The following is a 24429-nucleotide window of genomic DNA, read 5'->3' on the forward strand; positions in this document are numbered from 1 at the left end:
AAGATAAAAGAACCCAGAAAGTTGAAGATAGTGTAAGAAACCTCTGGGACAATTTCAAGCGAACCAACATCAGAATTATGGGGATTCCAGAAGAGAGAGAGCAAGATACCGAAAGAGTACTAGAAGAAATAGTGACAGAAAACTTCTCCCACCTGGGGAAAGAAATAGACTTACAAGTCCAGGAAGCCCACAGAACCCCAAACAAAAGGAATCCAAGGAGGACCACACCAAGACATATCATAATTAAAATTCCAAGAGCAAAAGACAAAGAGAGAATATTAAAAGCAGCAAGAGAAAAGCAGGTAGTGACCTATAAAGGAGCACCCATAAGATTGTCAGCTGATTTTTCAACAGAAACCATGCAGGCCAGACGGGAATGGCAAGAAATATTCAAGGTGATGAATAACAAGAACCTACAACCAAAAATAATCTACCCAGCAAAGCTATCACTCAGAATCAAAGGACAGATAAAGAGCTTCACAAATAAAAAAAAGCTAAAAGAGTTCATCACCACCAAACCAGAATTATATGAATTGCTGAAGGAGGTTATTTAGGAAGAGGAAGAAGATAAAGATAAAAATTATGATCAACAAATACGTAGCTATCAACAAGTGAATCTAAAAACCAAGGGAATTTAAAAATCTGATGAACAATATTAACTGGTGAATATAATATTGTAGAATCAGAGGTATGGAAGGGGAGTGGACTGACGATTCTCAGGGAAAAGGGGAGTGGGGGTACGGGAAGAGACTGAACAAAAACTGTGCACATATGGATGAGGACAATGGGGGATGGGGAAAGGACAGAGGGTGAGGTGGGAACCTGGTGAAGGGGAGCAATTGAGGGGGGGAAGAGGATCACATTTGTAATAATCTGAACAATAAAGATTTATTTAAAAAAAATGAATGAGGTGGTTAGTACTCTTTACTATGTGATACAATTTTGCCATTTGTAAAAATGAATTTATCTTGTAGGATTATTCTGAGGATTAAATAAATTAATGTAATTAAAGATCTTAAAATAGTGCCTGGCACATGAAAATAGATTAATATATGTTAGTATAAAAAGTATATAATTGCCGAAACTGATTTGGCTCAGTGGATAGAGCATCAGCCTGCGGATTGAAAGGTCCCAGGTTCGATTCCAGTCAAGGGCATGTACCTTGGTTGTAGGCACATCCTCAGTAGCAGGTGTGCAGGAAGCAGCTGATTGATGTTTCTCTCTCATCGATGTTTCTAGCTCTCTATCCCTTTCTCTTCCTCTCTGTAAAAAAAAATCAATAAAATATATATTTTAAAAAGTATATCATTGAGGATTGTGGTGCTTTGTATGTGATTGCATATGTTAAGGAAATACGTTTAAAATAATTTTTCAAGTAGAAATTACTTTTAGAAAGAAAAACAATAAAGAAAAGGATTGGTTTCAATTCATCAGTAGTTGAAGGTAATACTAAACTTTACTGAAAATAAAAATAAGTGAAAAGCAAATTTTAATGAGGAATTTACATAACATTTAAAATATGTTGGACAAGTGAATGCAATGAGTGATTATTAATGTAATAATTGGGGAAGAAAACTAACTATAATAGATCAGCTGTCAAAATAGGTGTAGCTCATACCTAACCCATGTATATGTAGATAGATAGGTAGGTATATAGAAATATAGACAGATAGATTAATAGATAGATAAAATACAGCGATATAAGTATAGTTATTTCCCCAAGAATAATATACTATTTTAATAGGGATAATTGGAAACATTATAACATTAATTAAATAAAAAAGATCAATGAAACTAAGAGCTGGTTCTTTGAAAAAACAAACATAATTGACAAATCTTTAGTTAGATTTACCAAGCAAAAGAGAGGACTCAAGTAAATAAAGTAGTAAGTGAAAGAGGAGACACTACAACCAATATTGTGCACATACAAAGGATCATAAAAGATTTCTATGAACAAATATACACCAACAAGTTGGATAACCTAGAATAAATGGATACAGTTTTATTATTATACAACTTACAAAATTATGAAGATGAATTATAAAGAAATAGAAAAATCTGAACTGACCAATTACTAGTAAGGAGATTGAGTAGTCAAACGAACAAAATTCCTGGCCCAACTTCTCTGATACTCAGTTCTGAAAGTTCAAATGGCTTCTCTAAAACCAGGCAAGAGGACAAAAATATTTCTAGATCATCGAATGGAATTCTTGGTTGATGGGTTGGACACCTTCCAAGTGTTAGATATGGTCAAGTAACTATCCGAAGGGTTTTCACTGTCATTCCTTCCAGGAGTGTGTAAGAGTTGTTGTGCTATCTACAGCTTTGCAAAACTCTGGAAGTTTTACAAATGCAATGAATATATAATAGTATCACACTTTGAGCTCATGTGTAAACTACAATATTATGTATCAGTTTGAATAACCTTGGTTGCTATTTTTATTTCAGAGACAAGTATGCTCTAAAAGTTTGATAGGCCACAAATAAAATGCTATATAACTAATTTTCCAGCTATACAAAAAATATGGGTAGACAGAGCAGAGTAAGGGCAGTGGGATTGGTGAAGCTATTAGTTTGTCTTCATATAGAAATTACACATAACACCACAAATAATTTCATTACTTACTCAATGCTTTCAACCTGGCAACAAAGGCAAGACAAGATCCAGCTGCCAGAATCTTCTATCTAGACATCTTAAGCTGCATATTGGCTCCTTAGGTCTTCTCTTTCATAAGCTTTGACCCGAATATATTTCCACTGACAAGTCTTCTAAAATTAGAAACTGATATTTATTGTATTAAAAATTGTTATTTGAGCCCTAACCAGTTTGGCTCAGTGGATAGAGCGTCAGCCTGCAAACTGAAGGGTCCCAGGTTCGATTCTGGTCAAGGGCATGTATCTCAGTTGCAGGCATATCCCCAGTAGGAGGTGTGCAGGAGGCAGCTGATTGATGTTTCTATCTCATCGATGATTCTCTCTATCCCTCGCCCTTCCTCTCGGTTAAAAAATCATTAATGTGTGTATATATATATATATATATATATATATATATATATATATATATATATTTTTTTTTAATTGTTATTTGAGATATTGTATGAGAGGATATTGTATCAGTCGCTGCAGAAATGAGGTGTCAAAGTGCAGATCTGAATCACACATGAGCCTGGATTCAGGTTGAATACAATGGTGGATAGTGAAAGATGGGTGCGGTGAAGGATGGACAATGAGAAGAGTAGATGTCAAAAGGAAGTTCAGAAACTAGTAATATTTCATCATGTATCAGAGCCAGCTTTGCAACAATTTTTTTTCTAAACTTTCTAAACAACATTTTTCATTTTTATAACAACACTAAAAGACTAAAAGCTAAGTATTCACTATGTATTGGGGCATAAAATGCTTCCATTCATTCATAAACCATTTTTTTTTCTTTTTGATATTCTTATAAGTCAAATTACGCTGGTTTGGCTTAGTGGCTAGAGCATCGGCCCATTGACTGAAGGGTCTGGAGTTTGATTCTGGCCAAGTGCACATACCTCCATTGTAGCTTGATCCTCCGCCCTGCTGGGATGGGAGGGAACCAACCAATGTGTTTCTCACATCGATGTTTCTTTCTCTCTCCCCCTCTCTCTCCCCCTCTCTCTAAAAAAAACCAATCGGAAAATATCCTCAGATGAGGATGAGAGAGAGAGAGAGAGAGAGAGAGAGAGAGAGAGAGAGAGAGAGAGAGAGAGAAGAAGAAGAAGAAGAAGAAGAAGAAGAAGAAGAAGAAGAAGAAGAAGAAGAAGAAGAAGGAGGAGGAGGAGGTATTGCTGTAGTTCAAGTTATAAAACTTTAGGAGGTAATTATTTTTCCTATTTCTTCTCCCATGCCAGATTTAACAAGTGGTACTAAAGGTTTTCCAAAAAGTAAGTCTTATTCCCATTTTCACTGAACAAAACTTCCAAACATTTTTATAATTGCTAAGTAAAAGTCATTTTGCATGTCACACAACTGTAGTTTACTAAATCTAAGCAATCTATAATTTAATGTTTTTTAAAAGTAAATTTTATTCTTTTATTTTTCTTTAAAGAATAATAATCATTAGATGCTTTTAGAGATTTTCTGTATGGAAGAATAAAATTTTCTATTTGAGGCTTCCCATAAGATACAGTAGTAATATAAATCAAATGAAGGAGACAGATATTTAAAAACAAAATTGAGTAGAATTTGAGTATGACACTGAAATATATTAAAATTAGTCTGATAGCAAAAATCCAGCCAATATAAACAGGAAACATTTAAGAACTTCAAAAATATAATTGTTTTTTCTCATTCATTTGTTTAAAAATGTTTTATTCAGGTAATTAAGGCATGGTAATAAACTAGATTAATGACTTTTAAAAATAACTTAATAAAATCATATGAAGTGGGAGCAGTTTTTTTCTGTGTACAGAATGCATAGGAGTAAGAGAGAACAACCAACATACTAACGTAAGGGTTGAAAATAACTTACAAAATTAATTTAATAAAATGTCTAGAACGGTATTAACAAAACATTGAAGCTGTCTGTATTTGCATTTAACAACACATTTAAGCCAAAGTGGAATTAATATAAATTGGTATGCAGTGAACTGATATGACATAAGATACAATAAAAATCAATGACCACACTCAAGACCTAAGTTATGACATTTCCATTTGCTTTCTAAATACCTTTTTAACTTTAACTTCTCAGTTGTGTTGAAGCAGCACATCGTAGCCTAGTTGTCAACTGGAATATCCAGAATATTTCATAGAGTAGATCACTACAGTTCCCTACCACAGCAGATTAAATAATTTAATATTTATTTTAACAAAACACCCATGGTTACTAACTCCAAACTATAGTGTGTTTGTTTTTTTACTTTTATTCCTAGTACTAACTGTAGTCCTTGAAGCTATCTACAGTTGATGTTTGAATTGCCATGCTGTTTCTGAAAGGAACAATCGTTTTATCCTGAAGGTTTTACTGTAATTCACCCTTATAATTTACTCAATGTAGAAAAGTTTCATCATAAAAAATCTACTATTCATATATGTTAAGATTGATTCTGCTACATTTGGTAGGACAAGCACAGATTTTTAGAAGGGACAAGCTGGCTTTCAACATTGGACAGTATACTGTGACCCTGGGGATATTATGTGCATTCTTTGAGCCTCAGGTCCTGAACTAGAAAATGAGACCATCATCACAGCTGTCAAAGGGAGCAGCAAGGCTAAAAGAGCTAGTGCCTGTGCCCAGGCCCAGGCTGAGCATAGTGTCATACACTAGGTGTTCACGTGTTCTTTAATTCCTTTTTCCCATTCCTGATAAATTTTGGCTAATTAGAGATTAGTGAAAAGTAAAGGAGTTACTGGAATAAGTCAGCTCCATTAAAATCTCATTATGTTGCAGGCAACAGTTATACATTTCCAAAGTAACATTCAATAAGACGAAAAGATTGGTTTTAAAATGTATTTACATATTATAATTCAAAGGTAGGGAAAAGATTCTTTAGAGCAACAATAACAGAACAAATAAACTACATCTGTGTGTATAGTTTAATTGTGTAAAAAATGAAGAAAAATGCCCAATTTTATTAAATGTTTAATATTCATGGACAGCTAACAGAAACAAAGATACTTTATAGAGCAATCAACATAAAAATATCAAAATAGAGTTTCTCTGAAGGAAAGAGCCGTTTTTTTAATGGGTCTATAATAATTAGAAGTTCCCATTATTTGTCCATGAAACTGCCTAAGAAAGGTGCTACTTCACACAGGATTCTAGTAGAACTTGGCACATAAATTTTAACTTTTCAAACCACCCACTACTTTTCACCTTCTTACAGCTTCACTCAGACAAGCTCACATATACATACAGTAATATTAAAAACACACATGGCTTGAAAGCAGAAAATCATTTTCTACAACAAAAGCAGGTCAACATATTTATACCCAATGTTCCGTAGGAGAAATGGATTTTCCTCATAGAGCTGCTAATTAACATACACTATTATGTTCAATATTTCAAAAGATGCGTTTCTAGAAGGATCTGTTGGATCATGTGCAAGAATTCTAAGGCATTAGAAGTAGTTGTTCCACAGGACAAGGGCTGCCCTTGCGATGATATACTCTTGATACACTTCACAAGTCTTTAGTCTTCAAATGCCACCAGAGGGAGACATTCATGGTATACAGGTGGTTGGCTCAAAGTAAAAAAACTTTGTTTAATAAAATGTTCATGGAATAGCACCAGAGAAAGTCTTTCAGAGACAAAACCTTTTTCCAACATTGCATTTTTTCTTAAAGTGAATCCCAAGAAGAAAAAAAAAGAGAGAGATTTTTCAATTCTTACAAGGCCTACTTCTTCTTCATTTCATTTTTTTTTAAATACAACATTAACAGTGACAACATCAACAATAACAACTACAACTACGACAGATTAACAACAAAAGAAAGACAATAGCAGCAGTGGTAACTTGAGTATGAACCATCCAGACAGTCATTTCATTTAGAAGAATCCTGTTCACACCAGTTGGGAGTTTTTGTGTTTCTTTTTTTCTTTGTAGAGTTCCTAAGACAGCACGTGGCTTCTTGGATTTGGTGTGAAAAGGCAGTACTTTCGCTGAAAGAACTGAGTCTACCAATCAACTGGGCACTTTTCAGCACTTCAATAATAGATTTTAATTGCTATAGTAGAAACTACTGACATTTCAAAGTTGTCAAACTATAAGTAAAATAACATGGTCTCAAGATGATCTATGTTTCAAAGAGGTTAATCTGGCTTGCAAATGAAAATAATGAAGCTGAAATATTCCAGTTTCCAAACATTGGCCACACCTACATTTAAATTACAAACCACCCTCTTAAGACACCTATTTCACAACATTTTACAAGGATCTGGTTTACACTGTGTCCAAGATACAGAGCCAAAGCAATTATCTGAAGAACAAGGAGAGGGTTTTCCAGTTTATGACCTGCAAGATCCTTTTATTTCTCCCAGATCTTGCAAAATTGTCAAAAAGAACAGTCTGCAGGGCCACAGACCCTGAACCTAACTGTCTGACTTGTGAGGCATCTGCGTCAAGCTGTGAACAAAAGCTCGAGGAGTCTTCCTGACGCACATCAGGCCCTCCTGCCAGCTTTATTTACACCGTCAGCATGGAGGTCAAATATCCTGCATTGCTGACCAAGGTTCGCTGCAAACTTCTCATTCAGTAGCGATAAATCTGGTCATACACTTTTCTTCTGTTCAGTTTTATTATATAAAACATTTGTGCTAATATCTTCATTAAAAAACAAACAAACTATATCTTCTCTCCGTTGTGCACATTCCTTTATTTTCTGGAGGAGGTTTTGGTATTGGTTATTTGGTATGCGTGGTCTCTTGATATCTAATGCTTTTGTATCTTATATGAAATCCTTTCTTGTTGATTGTGTCATCAGTGTGAAAATGAATCAAAACTGCATCCCCATTTGAATAGATCTCTTCTGGTGGCTGAAGAAAACAAACAAACAAACAACAGGATAAGTCACTTTTCCTTAAGGGAATTTATGTTTTTTGGGGGGTATGTAATTGATTCCTCCTAACACCTTGAAAAGTGGATATGAGCGATTTCTTCATTTTACAGAGGAGAAAACTTGAGTTTCAGAAAACAGTTGACATGCTCAAGTTCACACAGCTAGTCAGTAATATGGCTGGGCTTTGAGCATTCTTAAGTCTGTTTCCAAATTCTGGAACTTGGGTCTTTTTTGTGCCCAAATTTTTAAGCCAAGTTCCTTTGATTTACAAATAAATAAAGTGAGGCTCAGAGAGGATGAAGAGACATTAGTAAACTTGTTTCAGGAGCTGTTCTGAGGCAAAGTCACTTCCAGAATCCAAACTTTGCATCCCTTCTTGTTTTAATAATTGAAGTCCAAGAAGGTTTTTGTTTTCATTTCAGTTGCTATTTGGATAGCAGTTTAATAGTATCAATTAAGCAATAGCAACTGATAGACAATAAAAAAATTGGGGATAATGTCGTCACAACAATATATATATTCAGATATTGAGTATGTGGATTTGATATTGATGCAGAGGATTCTGGGAAAGAAGGCACTGAGGCTTTCCTTTTTTTGTTTTGTTTTAAATTTCTCATTGTGACATGCTCTGGTCTGTACCTGCCAATGTATCCTGTGCAAAGTGACACCCTGCAGTTATATAACATCTGACTGACCTGCATGCCTGTGGGGGACCATCCACTCTCACCAAACACATTTGTTGAAAAGAGAATGTCCATCTAAACGGTGTGCATATTCGTTTTTCTGGGATGCTTTAATTTAGGAAGGTGACAACATTATCAAATGTGTGGGTGTAAGTACATTCCATTTGTATTATTAAAAAAGTTAAATATCTATTGCATTATAAAGCCAAGGATATAAAAGTTAGAATGTGGATGGTAACAAGAAATTACAACTACTGATTTCATTTGTCTCTTTTGATTAAATTATCAAGCAAATTCACCAGAAGTGGTAAGAAGTGGCAAGGCGTGTTATAATGTGTTAAGACACTGATAATACATCCTTTTTTTTTTTGGTAAAAATACCGCTCTTCTGTATGTTACATATATTAATAATGAATCAACAGGCATTTTTAATTATGGCTATGGTATTGTTGGTGCTGTATTTACCCCTGATCCACAAAATCGACCAAGCCCCATCGCTGTTGAATCAAGGCCACCAAAGAGCTCGATATAGTCATAGCCACAGTCAGCTTCCTCTTCCACTTCGAAAGTCGGGAAAGACAGCTCCAGCCGCGAGCCCTGCTCTGACACCAACAGCCATTCACAGCTGACTTGCGCTGGGTAGTTGTTATCACCAAACTGTGCATGTGAGTAAAGGTCTTTGGGCCTGGATTCTGCCTTCAGCCGGCCACCACACTCTGCCCAGGAGAAAAAATGAGACAAGTAAGTTCAATGAGCTGTACCAGGTCCAAGTTCCATTTCAATGGAGTCTAACCATTCTCTAACGTCTAAATTTAGAAGTTATTTCTATCTGCAAATTGCAGAAGGCATTATAATTCAATTTTATTGAAAAAAAAATGGCATAGTTTGAAAAAATGACTTAAAATATTTCAAAAAGTTCCCTGTTTTGTTTATCTGTTTCAATACACAACTGAATTCCTATGAATCACTCAAATAACTCTATGAACTCTATAAGTCCCATGAGTTCCTATGGATGCCTCAACATAATAAATGTGGAATTAATTTTCCAAGAAAAAAAAAGGAGAGAGAATTTAGTCTGCAGGATAACTTTATAAAGGATGAACATTTGGCTATTGGATACAAGAGATATGACTGGCCTGGGAAGCATTTCCATCAAGAGGGAATAATAGCCAGAGTGGGGCAATTGCTTATGAGTGGCTTCTGAAATATGTTCAATCAATTCATTTTATAGGGTCCCTTTAAAAGAAGATATTTAAATAGAGTAAGCACATTTCCTACAAATATCCCTGTTCATTTACCAAGTCAGCAAAATATAAACAGTAAGTTAGCATGTCAGCAATACCATCTTCAAACCCACCGAAAACACTTTGCAAGCTCCCAGAGCGTCTTCTACAGAATTCTGAGAAATGGAAAATGATGCTCAGTAAGAAAGGTAAAGAAGGGAAGAGAAGCCCAGGGGTGGCCTTCATTTTAATTTGGAAAGACAAGTTTGTTCATTTCCTGAAAAAGTATTAAATTCCGGGAGAGGTCCTGTAATTTGACCTGTAAGTGCTTTTAGTGGTGGGTTTTCTAATATAATTGAGTTAGATAAAAATAATTTCCTTTCTAAGAAGCATAATAATGTATCATTTGATTTTAAAATGGCATTAAAAGTGTGATGATTTGTGCTATAGAAAAGTCCTACCAGACCATTACTTTCTCTCCACATTTCTCTTTTTTTCTCCCTGTATTATAGCTGCCTCCTCTGGGCGAATACACCAGATTTTTCTTTTTATTGGGAAGATTTGTTTCTTACAATTCATTTATTTAAAACTGTAACAAAACATTGCTACCTGATTAAAATAAAATTGGACCTACAAGAAACCAGATCTACTGTGAGGGGGAAACATGATTCTCTAATCTATTTCCAGTAGATTTGGACAGTATTGCTTGAGGAAAAGTAGCCATAAAGCTATACTAAAGTGTATTTCCAATCACCTGGTTTCAAAATTCATGTTAGAAGATTTTCTTGTGGATAAAATTAAAATTGTTTAGAGAAATATAAATTAGGGAAGCAAATTAAAATGCACACTTCAGGGCCCACTGATAATAGCTCTATGTATTCTAGAAGGCAGCAAATCATGCATAAGCACTATAAATGTAGCAAAACGGTGGACAGATGTAGTACTGGACTTGGCTGTCTTGTTAGTAGAAACTGACCTACAATCAGAAGTTCAGAAACGTCTGAAAAGCAGTTTAATCTATCAGACTGTGAGCTGTCCATAGGTGAGAATTCCTATTTTTCTATAAATTCCCTTGAGCTTCTAATTTTCTTTCATAAATTACTAACACCTTACATATCTATCTAAAGCTTGTGCTAAATAAATATTTGTCAAAAAACTAGAGAATAAAAAAACACTTGTTAAAAAGAAAGTGCTGGGGAAAAATACATAGTAGGCAGTACATTATTGGTAAGAATATTTTAAAAGATGTGACTTCTAGGAAGTAGCAGTATAAAATAAACATGTCTAGAAAATTCCAAGAAAGCTGGTTAAATGAGGGCAAAAAAATTATACATAAAGAAAAAAAAAACTACAATTTTTGATAAGAGCAAATGATAAGAAGTTGGAAGGCCAGGACTCTAATTCCAACTGTTATTTTTTTTGTGTTATGTGGTTGTCATCTCAGGATCCTCACTTCTGAGATGACAGTGCTGGATAGGACAATATCCAAGGCACATTTTGCTTAACAAAATGAGATCAAGGTTGTTCTCGGGGGTTTATGAATGGGTATAAACTGCACAGGGAAAAAAAAACGAGACTAATCAGTTAGGTTTTTGTGGACTGAGGATTTGTTTAAAACTTAGATAAGAAAGCATTCAATCTTTATCTATTGCTTAAAATAATAGTGATCCATTTTTTTTTTATCAGTTTCCTTTCTAATCCAAAATTTATACATTAGGAGAAAATATACTACAGTAAAAGTACATAAACTTTGGAGACATAATTAGGATAAAACCCATGCTTTAATGTAATTTTAGAATTCTTTGAAAATTAATAATTTTTCTAGATTTTCAATGTCTTCCTCTGGGAAAAAAAATAACATCTATATCATATGGCTTTTTTGAGCATTCAATGTTTGTAAAGCAAATGTATGTGTCTAAAGTGCTGGGTACCAGAATTATTGGGAGTATCATTTTGTAAGCTATATAAATGTCTAATCACTATGCAATATACCTGAAATAATTTAATATTGAATATCAACTTTAATTAGGAGCATGAACAGACTGTTGAACCTCAGAGGGAAGGTAGGGGAGGGTGGGTGGGAAGAGATCAACCAAAGAACTTGTATGCATATATGCATAACCTCCAGATAGGGACAATGGGGTGGTGAGAACCTGAGGAGGGGGGAGATGGGAGTGGGCTGGAAGAGCTTAAAAGGACCTATTACTTTTAAGAACAAGTATTTTTTAAACTTTCCAAAAAAAGAAAAAAGAAAAAAAAAAAGAGAGAATTAGATCCTACCAATAGATTCTTAATGGGGATATAAACACTGCAAATAGACTCCATGAACAGATGCCAGGCACATTAAGGTATCACGGAGTTTGTAGTTGTAAGAAACTTTGAAATTATTATTTTACAGATGAAGAAATTGAGATCCAAAGACAGTATCATTTCCCAAGTTCCCAGGTAAGTGATGGCATAGTTGGACCAAGAGCCCAGATGTACCGACATAATCTTTACTTTCCGTTTACAACAAGTACAAAGAGAAGTTTCTCTATTAAAGAAAAATTTTACAAAGCTAAAAAAAAGGAATTTATACTCAGATAATTTAAAATTCTATATCATCAGCTATTTTGAAAGTTTTGAAAGCATGTTTTCACACTGCATTCTTGGAATTTGAGATAGCCAGAATATCATCTACCATGACCTCTCTACTGTTAGAAAAATACTGATGGAGTAATGGGATTCTAAATTCCTTCAACACATGACAAGTTATCAAAAGATATTTTAAAAGTAAATGTCAAATGTATGAAAAATCCTTCATTAATATAAAATTTATGGTCCATGAAAGACTTTTCTCAAACCAAAATATTTATATTAATCATGAAAAATTATTACTTCATATTATATATGAATCTAATTATTACTACTATGAATCAGATAAATATCCTGACAATATCCACATTCTCACAGCCTTCAATGTAAATCTAATGCTTATAACAAAATATACTAGATTGAAAAATAATATTGGACAATGAAATAATTCAAATTCAAATTTTTAAAACAAAATGAAACACAAAGATAAAAGCAATCAGCATGAAACTGAGACAAAAATTACTGCACTAAAATTGTTTCATAAATATGTAGACCAGCGATTTTAAACTGGTAGGCTGCAAAAATATTTAAAACATGTAATACTTGGCTATTTAGTCAAGGGCACTGACTTTTTTTTGCCTTAGATTATCAAATAAAAATATGACAACAGCCAACACAACAGCTGTTCAGTGTGAAGGAATCAAAATTGTACCTATTTTTGTCAGGTTGGCAAAAAAATATTTCTGGCGTGCTGCAGAATTTTATTAATTAGTTTATGTGTGCCATTAGATGAGAAAGGTTGAAAATCACTGATGTATACTGTTATACACCAAAATAGATTTCTCTGGTGTCTCATTAGTTTAGATATAGTTAATGCCACTAGATGTCACTATAAACTAAATGACTCTAGTAAACATCAGCAATTAACTGATTTCTTTTTTTAAAAGACTAAAAAAAAAAAAAAGACATTTCCTAGAAACTTATGGAATATATTATTAAATTGAATCCAAGATATAAAAATACTATTCTATATGTTTGCCTAAAATTATTCATATTTTTCTAAATTATAGTTTATTTCTTTAAAGACTTGTAGAACAGCTGTAATCTGTAAATCATATTAGTGATTAGGTTTATAGAACTTCTGTGTTTCATGCCAAATAAAAGGGGAAACAAATAAGGTTCTATAAAACAGAGAGATGATGGCCAAATTTGATTTAAAAAATGTATTGATGCGAAAAATAAATTTCTATCTGTTAAATATGGCATATAAATCAAACTGTTACACTTAATAATACATTATAGAAATATTTATGTAGTCCCACTTGATCATATTGCATTTGAATACGAATCAGACCAAACTATTGGTCTTCTTCCTAAATGTTCATCAACGACAAAGCTAGTTAGGTCGGATGCAGCATGTTCCTAGACAGTGCTTCAGTCAGATTTACTCTATTGTGGGATCTTGTTATGGGACCCACTGCATTCACAGGAAGAAAAGCTGGCCCTTAGTTAGAAAAGAAGCAGGGCCCTGATTTGCTGACCTGTAGAATGTGTAGCTTGAAAGCCTCTTCTTTGAACAGATGCATCAGAAACAAAGCGAACAAACATTTTATTTCCAGTAGCCACTAGGGGCTCTGGGATCTTGTTGCCACATAGTCGTCCAAGAATTGGTGATTTTTCTGTTTGTCCATCAAATACTTCCAAGTGATCGTAAGAACATTCTTGATGCTGCTCTATCTCAAACTCACTAAAGGCCTGTTTAAAGAGAGAAAGAAAGGAACGAATGATGGGAGTTAGGAAGGAAAAAAGGAAGGGAGGTCACTTATTATTAAAAGTGGCTTCTGGGTTTTGAAGTAGAAATACAGATCAATGAAATATGTTCAGGCCATGCAAATTATTTAATACATATAGCGTATTATTGAAAGGGCTATAAAATCAATAAAATGTAAAAGCTCTGGAAAACAAATGAAAAAAAAAAATGCATTAACTCCATTTGAAAGTCTACTATCCAACTATTATAACTGATTCTACTATTGCAATTAAATTTACAACAGTATTTAGACAAATTAGAATACCACAGTAATATTTTATCCCAAATTTAATTACAAATATTTTACGAATGTATCAGAAAGTTTTAAACCATTATATTAAAAAATTGATTCTTTCTGGTTTTGATGATCATAAAACTATTGGACATCATCCTACGTTCATGCACCTAAACCAAGAAGAAAATTCCATAAAGTAATGATCTTATCTTGACAAAAATTAAATGCAGTAAATCTTGAGAGAATAAAACAAATAAAGTTTTCACTATCTATTTCTTTATTTAGATTTTATAACCCACATTATTAGAAACTAATATAAATTTAGGCTAAAATTTTAAAATTTACTATTCAAATAAATGGTATACTTATTTTATATTTGGAGTCTTACAAAGTTTAGTATGCTTTGCTATTTAAAAATCATTCTAGTTTACCTGTGTGGTAATTTTTATGTGCATGTCTTTGCACATTCTTAAAATAAAAAATCCATTAAATATGTATATAATACATTAACTGTCGCAAAGAAAAATTTAATTGAGATAGACTGAAAATAACATTGAAATTAATGATTCTAGGTATTCCAGGTTATTCACAATTACCAAATAAGGCTTTTTTCTTTCCCCCAAAAACATCACACATTCAAAAAAAAAAAAAAAAAAAAAAAAAAAAAAAAAAAAAAAAAAAAAGCTATCACTACTATTTAAATCTATAGAGCAAAGCTAAAAAAAAAACAACAACAACAACAACAAAAAACACTGAGGAAATATAAAATATACTTGAAAATTAATTTTGCTGCATAAAATATTTGCACATAAACTTTATATATATATATATCTCCATGTTTTCTTTAATGCAATTTTGTGAAGTAATTATAATGCTCAGTTTAATACATTTTATAATTTTCAAAGAAAAAGTGACTAAGTAGAGTTCTCCCTCAGTGCTGGCCACAGTTCTATACCACACCACTGTCTACTATCACTTCTGACTTTGGGGGTGTAAGAGAAAAAAATGAAAGAAACAATTTATATTAATTAGGGTGCAGGAGAAAGGAATGAAAGGTACTTAGAAAAGAAAAGAAAGAAGGGTGATCTTTCATGTCTCATTCCATTGAATTCTAATTTCTAAAAAGAGTAAATTAAAATGCATTAGAGAATGAGGGTTGCAGGCTCAATCCTCAGTAGGAGACGTGCTGGAGGCAGCCAATCAATGATCATCATTGATGTTTCTCTCTCTCTCTCTCTCTCTCTCTCTCTCTCTTCCTTTCTGAAATTAAAAAAAAAAACATATTAAAAAATAATTTCACTGGAAATAAAAAAAGTGGTGCGGAAAAATATAGAGAACAGTTTATCCTGAAACACAATATTCAAAGTAGACAGCCACCTAAGGAGTTTGTCATTGATTATTATCTATTATCTATTGGCATAGAGTAGACATTAGACATCGATAAACCTAAATGGATAGTTGGCTGAATGTCTGGGTAACTCTGCCATTCATTTGCCTACACACCTATCCCATGTTTATGGCCAAATCCCTGAGTAGAAATGCTCTGGGAGTAGCAGACCAAAGCGGCTGCTTTTCTGTCTCTGAGGAGATCTCACTCAGCCTCTCTCATCCTTGTGCACGCATCTACAGTCTTAATTTCAGTTTGTAACCTTAAAAACAAACAAACAAAACAAAACAAAACAAAACAAAAAAAACAAAGAAAGTTGGCTTAACTGTACTAGATAAATTTATTACATATTATATGAAGCTTCTGAATTATAAGATCAACAGTATTTCAAGAAGAAAAATACTGTTATCTGAAAACAATGACAAGTAGTTGTCCCTTCGGAATGTGATTCAGAATAATCCACCTATAAATATAAAGAACAGAGAAACATACCGTGTAGAAGAGAAAACTGTGAGAGTGATGGGGTAATGGCATTCTAAAGCATATACTCTAAGCAAAAGCTAAACCTGGGATCAGATTTTACAGACCACACATGTTCAGTCCACTGATTGGTCCATTGAAAACTAAGTGAATGAGATAACTGACTACTTCACTCCTTAATGAAATGCAGGATGTCTGGAGTAAATCATAACATCTGTTTTACAGAGCGGAGCAACATTACACAAAGTGGCATTGAGCTGGTGGGCTGGGGGGCATACTGACACCTGGTCCGGAGCCAACTGGCTCTGGCTTTTTATCAAATTACTAATGGAATCAGACTGACACTATAAGAATCAAATTAGGCAAAGATTCTGTCGCGGACATATTTTCAAGCAATGCAGAGAACTCTCATTCATTAAGATATGAATGAATTTTCCTCTTGGAATTGGTGGCAGCTTGTTAGGTCCACTGCAAAGATTGGGTGGTCCTTTCCCAGCAGTCAGACTAACCTAAACGCTCTACCACACACAAGCAAAGCATGACTAACTCACATACTGAGATCTCATTAATCTGGCCCTAAATATCATCGAGGCATCCACACAGAGGGACCTCCATGCATAGTGACTTTGCCTCAATACAAAATACTTCTACTCCATAGAGAAGTATTATGGGAGACCATGGGAAATCAGAAATCTTTAAAAATACTCCGGTTTCCAAAGATAAAGTGAGACGCACGATGTATTACTTTACGCTATGACACAGTCTGAGCCACGAATCTCTCTTTCTAAGTAATGCAGCCGCCAGGAACCAATGTTACTATCGATACAATGCCCCACGGAGACACTGAGATACCCCACAGCTCCTCGCCTTCACAGAAGACGGAGCAGCTAGCAAAGCCAAGGTATGGAGCTGTCAGGAATTCTGAACTTTGCTGCAACACTACCCTCTTTTGTGGGATTTTAAAATATTTTTATTAAGCACTTACACTACTACTTTACAGACATTTTGGTATTCAAATTTAAACCTTACTCATTCCATGATCATAGTTCTATGATTTTAAGTTTCCTAATCTAGGTTTTAGAAAGAGTGAATAACTGTGAGCTCTAGTCAGAAATCTTAATGTATTTCCCATAAGATAAACTAGGAGATCAAGGAGTCCCATTCAAAGGAATAAAAATTGAACTCTCATTTTAGGCTGTAGAAAGAATAACTGTGTGTTTCTGGAACACACAAGAAAGCCTCATCTACCTAGCTGGCCTCCAGCCAGGCTTGCATATGCAGGCCCCTCATATGAACATCTGTGGAGGTGCTTTTATTGAAAATACAGGCACTGGCTAAAGGATAAGGCCATTCAGTGTCACTACATATATCCACAAAGGACAAGATAATAAAATGATAGTGTTGGATGCGGATATAAAATTTAGCCAGGGTGACCATTTAAGAAAATTAAAGAGACTGATGCAATGTGAGCAGCTGTGAAATAGGATTCAGAGCTCCCTAGTCCCAAGCCATCTTTTGCCTTTTCCTGTTTTGGGGAAGAACTGTCATTTGGTTTCCCACAAGATATTGGAGGAATTAGAGGCCACTGGAAAAAATGGTATAGTGGAATACAAATCCCAGTCTCTAATATAAAAGCTCTTTTTTTTTTTCTTCCTATGAGCCCTCTTTAACTTTGATTAAATACACTCTTTATGGATTTATGGTAGAGAACTATATGACATTTGAGGGTGTTTTGTTTTCTAAAAATATCCCATGTATGAAGCTATAAATAACAACTATGGAACTTAGCAGAACTCTAGGCTATGAAACTTCAAATAAAACTAATTACTGTATGCTCCCTTGCCTGGAATTTTGTTTCAGTTTTATTTGTTTTGTTTTTGTTAATCCTCACCTGAGGATATTTCCCCCCCATTGATTTTTAGAGAGAATGGCAGGGAGGGGGAGAGACAGAGAGAAATATCAATATGAGAGAGAGACATCGATTGGTTGCCTGCCACTCATGCCTGGACCAGGTCTGGGGATCAGGCCTGCAACCTAGGTACTGTATCCTTGACTGGAATCAAACCTGAGACTCTTCACTCCATGAGCTACCTCTCTATCCACTGAGCAAACTGGCCAGGGCTGTTTTTAATGAAGAGTAATTCAACATAATGAAAAAGGTCCCCCAAAATTTGATGAGCAGTTTAGTCTCATAAACCTAAAACAGGACGAAGGCAGAAATAATAGATCCTTGTTCTTATTCATTCAGATTTTTATCCCTTTCAACCAAGGCTCCTTTTACTTTGTAGCTATTACCACAGAGTAAGTATCTCATGATTAAACACATGCCTGCACACACACTAAAAACAAGGAAAATGCAGTAATTTCCTACTGTTGCTATAGCAAAGAGCCACAAACTTAGTGGCTTAAAACAACACAAATTTACTGTCCTAGGGCTGTGGCAGTCAATAGTCTACAAAAATGAGTGGACAGCATATAGTACTTCTAGAGGTCCTAGTGAGAACCTGTTTCCTTGAATTTTTCCAACTTCCAAAGGCTGCCCTTACTCCTTGGCTCATGTCCACTGCCTCCATCTTCAAAACCAACAGAATAACATCATTTCTCCTCTCTGACCGCCTGCCTCCCTCTCAGAAAAAGCCTTATGACTCCATAAGTTTGTTTTACTAACATGATTGCTTTCTATTTAAATTACGACATATGTGCACATACATAGCAATTATGGATTTCTTTCTTCTCTGATGCAGGATGCTATAATTAAAAATATATTAAGTGAAGAAACAGAATGCATCGGCTCAAAGGTGTTGATAGGCCTACTAGTTTTATAATCTTTGCCAAGTCACCTCACCTGCCTGGGACTACTTTCCTATTTACTGATCCTGATTCTGAGAGTGATAATGGAAATCATGTTTTAATTGGGAGAATAATTGGGGGGGGGGAAGAAAGGTGGAGTCAATATGTTATTATTCAGAAACTTGAGATGGCAAAAGTGTTTTAACAAGTCCTCTAGATAATTCTGATGCATGCCAATATTTGAGAAAACCTGGTTTAGACCATAACTACTACTAAGATCACAAAGTCAAACAGTTAAAACAAAGATCCATATTTGCAGTAAAGCTCTTCTTTTCTTTCTGAAAATTTCTGAAAATTACCTTCTTAGGATAATAGTAAGTATGACCATTGTTGAACAGACATGCTTTACATCCTGATCCTCAAGAAAACATTTGCATGAAAACTAAAGCCTGTGAGGTATGACAGAACAGACTTAGAGTTGAAAGAGATGTTCTATAAGCTGGAAAGCATACACTTGAGAATGAATAAAGTATTGCCAAATTGAGGTACATCAGAAATTCTTTTCCCCCATGAATCTAGAAAGCTGGAAATAGCTGCATTTACTCTAATAGAAAAAAACTATGTAAACTAAAAAAATCACAATTTTGTTGAACATACCCAAGAACTGAAGTCACCAGTCAACCAAGTAGTATCAAATCCACTGAATCTCAGGCCTATCCAAGGAGAGATGAGACATAAACATCTGCTCACAGTGACAGACTACAGAAGGAAGAAATTCTGGGTGCCATATAACTAAGTAAGAAGCATTCAGCTACAATTTTTAATGGTATGGTAAAGATCAGGTGTGAACAAGGGTAAGAATATAAAACTCCTGGGAGCTGTAGACATGGGGAGTTTGCAACCACTGAGAGACTCTTCTCCATGACCTCAGTCTCTTGTTCATGAGAAAGACTGTAGGCAGAGCAGGAGATGGCCGAGTGCATTCCTTGGCGTTACAGGCTTGGAAAAGGAAATAGGTCACTGCTGTGAGCATGAAGCCCTGTTGCAACTCTTTCTGAGAAACAAAGCCCTAAGCCTCAGGGAGTGGAGCAGAAAACCCTATCACCACCAGGGCAAAGGTATAGATCTAGTGTAGCCAAAGGAAAGGTGTTAAAACAACAAAACACTTCTGCTCCTGGGGAAGTTCTGGGCACAGGTTCCTATCTCAATAATATTAGAAGTCTACTAGAACCGTGAGAAGGCAAAGAAACTCTCCTATGGAAAACCAACTAGAGCCATAAGGTGGAGTTTGGTTTCCACGGAGACAAAAAATAGGACCACTGAGAAGGGAAATCCCTCAGACCTAACAACACAGAGCCTGTCTAAAGAAGAGGCTGTGCTAAGACAATAAAGAACCCCCAGCCCTCACTACCAGACTAGCAAGCACCAAGTAATGAACAAGTTCAGTCTACCACTGAAAAAGGAAAAAAGTGTGGAGAGAGACACAGTTCATAGTGAATATAAATGGGGAAGCTAAAGATGAAACACAAACATTGATAAAATACCTCTTAAATCTCAGCTTCCCATCTAAAAAAAATGAATTTAAAGCCAATGTTACATTGAAGATAATCATAGGAACAAGAAGAACCAAACTCAGCTTAATTACTGACTAGATGTACTCAACAACACCCCTTCCCAAACATGCACACACATTAATAGCCTAACAGAAGAGATGTGTCTACTTCCAGACATAAAGTCTCTACTATTATATACATACTGTCTGGCGTTTAATAAAAAATTACATGACACACAGAAAGGCAAGAAGAAAATATCAGTGTTAAGACATAAAATAACAGAACAGACTCAAACATGACCCCTTTGTTTAAAGTATCCAACAGAATTTAAAGTTACTATGATTAATTTGTTCAAGATTCTAATGAAAATGCAGACAACATGTAAAAATAGATCAGAAATTTCAGCAGAGAGATTTTTTTTTTGGAATGAATTGTCCTCCCCTCAATGCATATGTCAAAGCTCTAAACACCAATGTAACTGCACTTGGAGGGAGGTCCATTAGGAAGGTAATTAAGGTTAAATGAGGTCATAAGAGTGAGACTGTAATCCCATTAGTGACCTTATAAGAAGATGAAGAGGCACCAGAGCTCACTCTCTCTCCATGCACACACAGAGGAAGGGCCATGTGAGGATAGAGCAATGAAACACCATCTACAAGCCAGTAAAAGAGGCCTTCTAAATGCCAACACTGATAGCACCTGATCTTGAACTTCTAGTTTCTAAACTATGAGAAAATAAATTTTTGCTGTTTTAAACACTCTGTTATTTAGTCATGGCATCCTGAGCAGACTGATACACGTGAGAAGTATAATAATGGGTCAAATGGAAATGCTAGAGATAGAAAACATAATAAGAAAGATAAAGAATGCCTTTTAAAAGCTTATCAGTAAACTCAAGATAGCCAAAGAAACAATCCCAGAACTTAAAGATAGGTTCATAGAAATTACTGAAACTTAGACTAAGAAAGAATGACAAAAAACTAACAGAACATCCAAGAGTTATGGGGTAAAATGAAACAACCTAATTTATGTGTAACTAATGTCCAAAAAGGTCAAGAGCGACAACAGTGCAGAAGAATTTTGTGTATAAATAATGGTTGAAAATTTTTAAAAAATTATGACAGAAACCACAATACAGATGCAAGAAATTCACAGAATTCTGAGGATAAATTACTATACACACACACACACACACACACACACACACACACACACACCTAGATACACTGAATTCAAACTGCTGATAAAAAGAAAATGTTGAATGCAGCCACAGGAAAAGGAATAATTGCTTTCATGGGAATAAAATTAATAATTAATATTTACAACAGACTTATTAGAAACCATGGAAGTCAGAAAATAATGGATCTATTATTTAAAGTGCAGACAGTAAAACAAAATTGTCATCCTAAAATTCTATACCCAATGAAAATGACTTTAAATAGTGACACTACACAGATATACTGCACACCAAACATAAAAGGAAATTCTTCAGTGAGGACTTTGAAACCAGACAAAATCTGAATCTCACACAGAAAAAAAAAGTCTTCAGGAAAATCTATGTTCTTAACTCCTTTAGCTAACTGCCCTGTTGAAAGGAATGCAGCTTCCATATTTTAGCCCATAGCTTGAGAGAGTGATCCTCTTAATCAGGACCTTGGACAGGACTGGAAAGCAATTAGGTTCCTACAGTGCTGTCATCTTAGCATCTAGCGTCCTTCCAAAGACTGGTTGAAATGAATTAATGTCTTTGTTTGGAAAGTCACTTACTAATATTTTTCAAATATTATATGTTGATTAAAAGGAGTTCCATAATAGGAATATGAATGTATTGGCAACTGTCTCTAATTTTGTTGTTTATTGCAGAGAACTACAGCCTCTTTATTGACAAAAAAAAAAAAAAAAAAAAATCACTAAAGGAAATAGTTCAATTTTAAAATTAACATTATGGCTGGACTGGTCCAGTAAGCTGTCATGGACTGATAGCCTTATTCTCTACACAATTTCTTGTCTTTTATTATGGCAACTGCTAGATTATTTTGAGCCTTGCTACAATAGCTAGTATTCCCTCATGCTTTTGACAACAGCATATTGTAGAAAATTTTTAAAATTTCTATATTCCTATGATTTTATTTCTTAAAAGTATACTCTCTAAGTATTCTATAGCCTGTAATGAAATTTAATATATTATATATTTTGACCAGGACAGAATCTGAGGCTGAAAGACCACAGAAGAAAGGACAAACATTACATTCATATTTCAATTTGTGAGAAGTCTAAGATATCAGTATATGTCTAAAGAGGCAACTTTATAAAGCAAAAAATAATATTTCACAAACCACAAAACAGAATTACTTTTATTATAAAAAATACATATGCTCTGTAAATAAGGCATATAGAATGGACATAGCCAGTAGAAGTTGCTATGCTGTGTTTAAGTGAATACTTACTACTGTCTTGCTAATTTTTTTTTATTTTCTCCATTTGAAAAGGTCACTTTCAATAATACATTAGGAAATAGAGCTGAATTCTTTGCAGTAACTTTGGTAATACCTTCTAAAGCATCCAGGATAAAATCACTATATGAGAAGTTCATGAGTACCAGTACTAACACCTTGATTTAGAAAATCAGGGATTTGTTTCGTGTTAGTGGGAAAGCAAAAGGAAGACAATCTTTTCCATCTGTCTTACTTACTCAATTCAATCAAACAAACTTATTTTACTTCAGTGTGCTAGCCATGGAAGACACGGGCCATCGGCTTAAAAAAAGGATAACGTGCTCACTTACTAATTTGACTCGATGGCCTGGAGTGGCACTGATTTCCCATGTGCATTCCTTCCTGCTTGGGTACTTGTCTGGCCAGTTGGGACTGGTGATGAGGCCACTTGGACTGTGGATCTTCTGTTCACATTCAGCTGTAACAATAAGATCAATCAGTGTGGAAATCTAGCCTAGTATTGGACCAACAATAAAGCAGCTTATTTACCCACTATCCTGAAAGATTTGTTTGAATACTAACTAATCATCACTCCAGTTCCTGTGATCATATTCATCTGCTTTGGCACACATGTTGCTGAGCATAATCAGGCAATGTTTGTTTTCTTGCTTTCATGAAATTAAGTGTTTACAATGAATTTTATAAATGCCTGAAAGGAAATAAGCTATTTAAAATGGCTGGGTCTGTAAGTTCAGACTTTAACAGAGCAGCATATATTGACAATTAAGGCTATCAACACTGGTATGTGCGAAATATTTAATGCAATGCCACAAACAAAAATCAATGGATTTTGACATTTCAATTAATTTTTTCTATAATCAAGATTATTTATAGCTAATTAAGATAATCAAGCCACTTTATGAATTATGTATTTATATTTTCTCTCTCCTTTAGTTGAAATATACACTTGAATACTAACACTAAAATCTCAGCTGCTAAAGTAAATTAACCCAATTGTCAGCAAAGTATAATGAAGCAATAAGGGAGAAAAATAAGGGACTAGGTACTAGCCATTGTGCTAAGCTTCTAAACTAATTTCCCAGAATATCCAACTAACACAAACTTTCTTTTAGGCTTTTCATAATTAAAATAACTTCATCTTAAAGAGGACCATTTGTTTATATTAAACTTCAAAACCACTTACTATCCTCAGGCTCTGTTCATTCTGTGTGATTTACGAAGCAGCACCTTATGCATCCTGACTGAAACTTGGATTATTTGCTATGGATTATGTATCCTATTCTAAAATACAATAAATTCTCTGAAATTTTCCAAGAAGCCTCTTTGGGGAAATTCTTTACTAAATGGAAAAAACACCTGTTCCGCTGCACAATATGTCCTCAGGAATATGCTGTTGACACAGTCCTTACTATGAGACCTAGACCTTATCTCTGTCAATGTCCACAGGGAGGTTTGGATTTGTGAGGAATATAAAAAGGAGGGGAAATTCAATTCCTTTCCAACAATATAGGATCTACATGGGTGTAGCAAGAAAATAGCCTTAAAGTCTGGATCCTGTCTTGACTAGAGTTTTCTAACTTACATGCTCCCTTGTCTTTGCCTTGCCAGAAGCAATGTGAATCTCCAGAGCTCATGAGACAAAGCCAAGAGGCTTTCTGATGAACTGTGACAGTGCCGACCCTACAGCAGAGGTCAAAGAAAATATGACCCCTTC

The 24429-nt window shown here is 34.7% G+C and overlaps 1 protein-coding gene across 1 annotated transcript in view; it reads right to left on the reverse strand.

The window, feature by feature from the left end:
* Positions 1–4318: 4318 nt before the first annotated feature.
* TLL1 (tolloid like 1) overlaps positions 4319–24429 on the reverse strand; it is a 153562-nt gene continuing 133451 nt past the window's right edge. Inside the window, exons 18-21 of the mRNA XM_036424377.2 lie at positions 23045–23172; positions 13546–13759; positions 8673–8923; positions 4319–7501 (exon numbers count right to left, since the gene is read on the reverse strand). Coding sequence (XP_036280270.1) covers positions 7370–7501; positions 8673–8923; positions 13546–13759; positions 23045–23172 — 725 coding nt within the window. The 3' untranslated portion in view covers positions 4319–7369. The remainder of the gene's footprint in view (positions 7502–8672; positions 8924–13545; positions 13760–23044; positions 23173–24429) is intronic.

This window comes from Pipistrellus kuhlii, unplaced genomic scaffold (assembly GCF_014108245.1).
Source record: "Pipistrellus kuhlii isolate mPipKuh1 unplaced genomic scaffold, mPipKuh1.p scaffold_m20_p_8, whole genome shotgun sequence".
In the NCBI taxonomy this organism is placed as follows: domain Eukaryota; kingdom Metazoa; phylum Chordata; class Mammalia; order Chiroptera; family Vespertilionidae; genus Pipistrellus; species Pipistrellus kuhlii.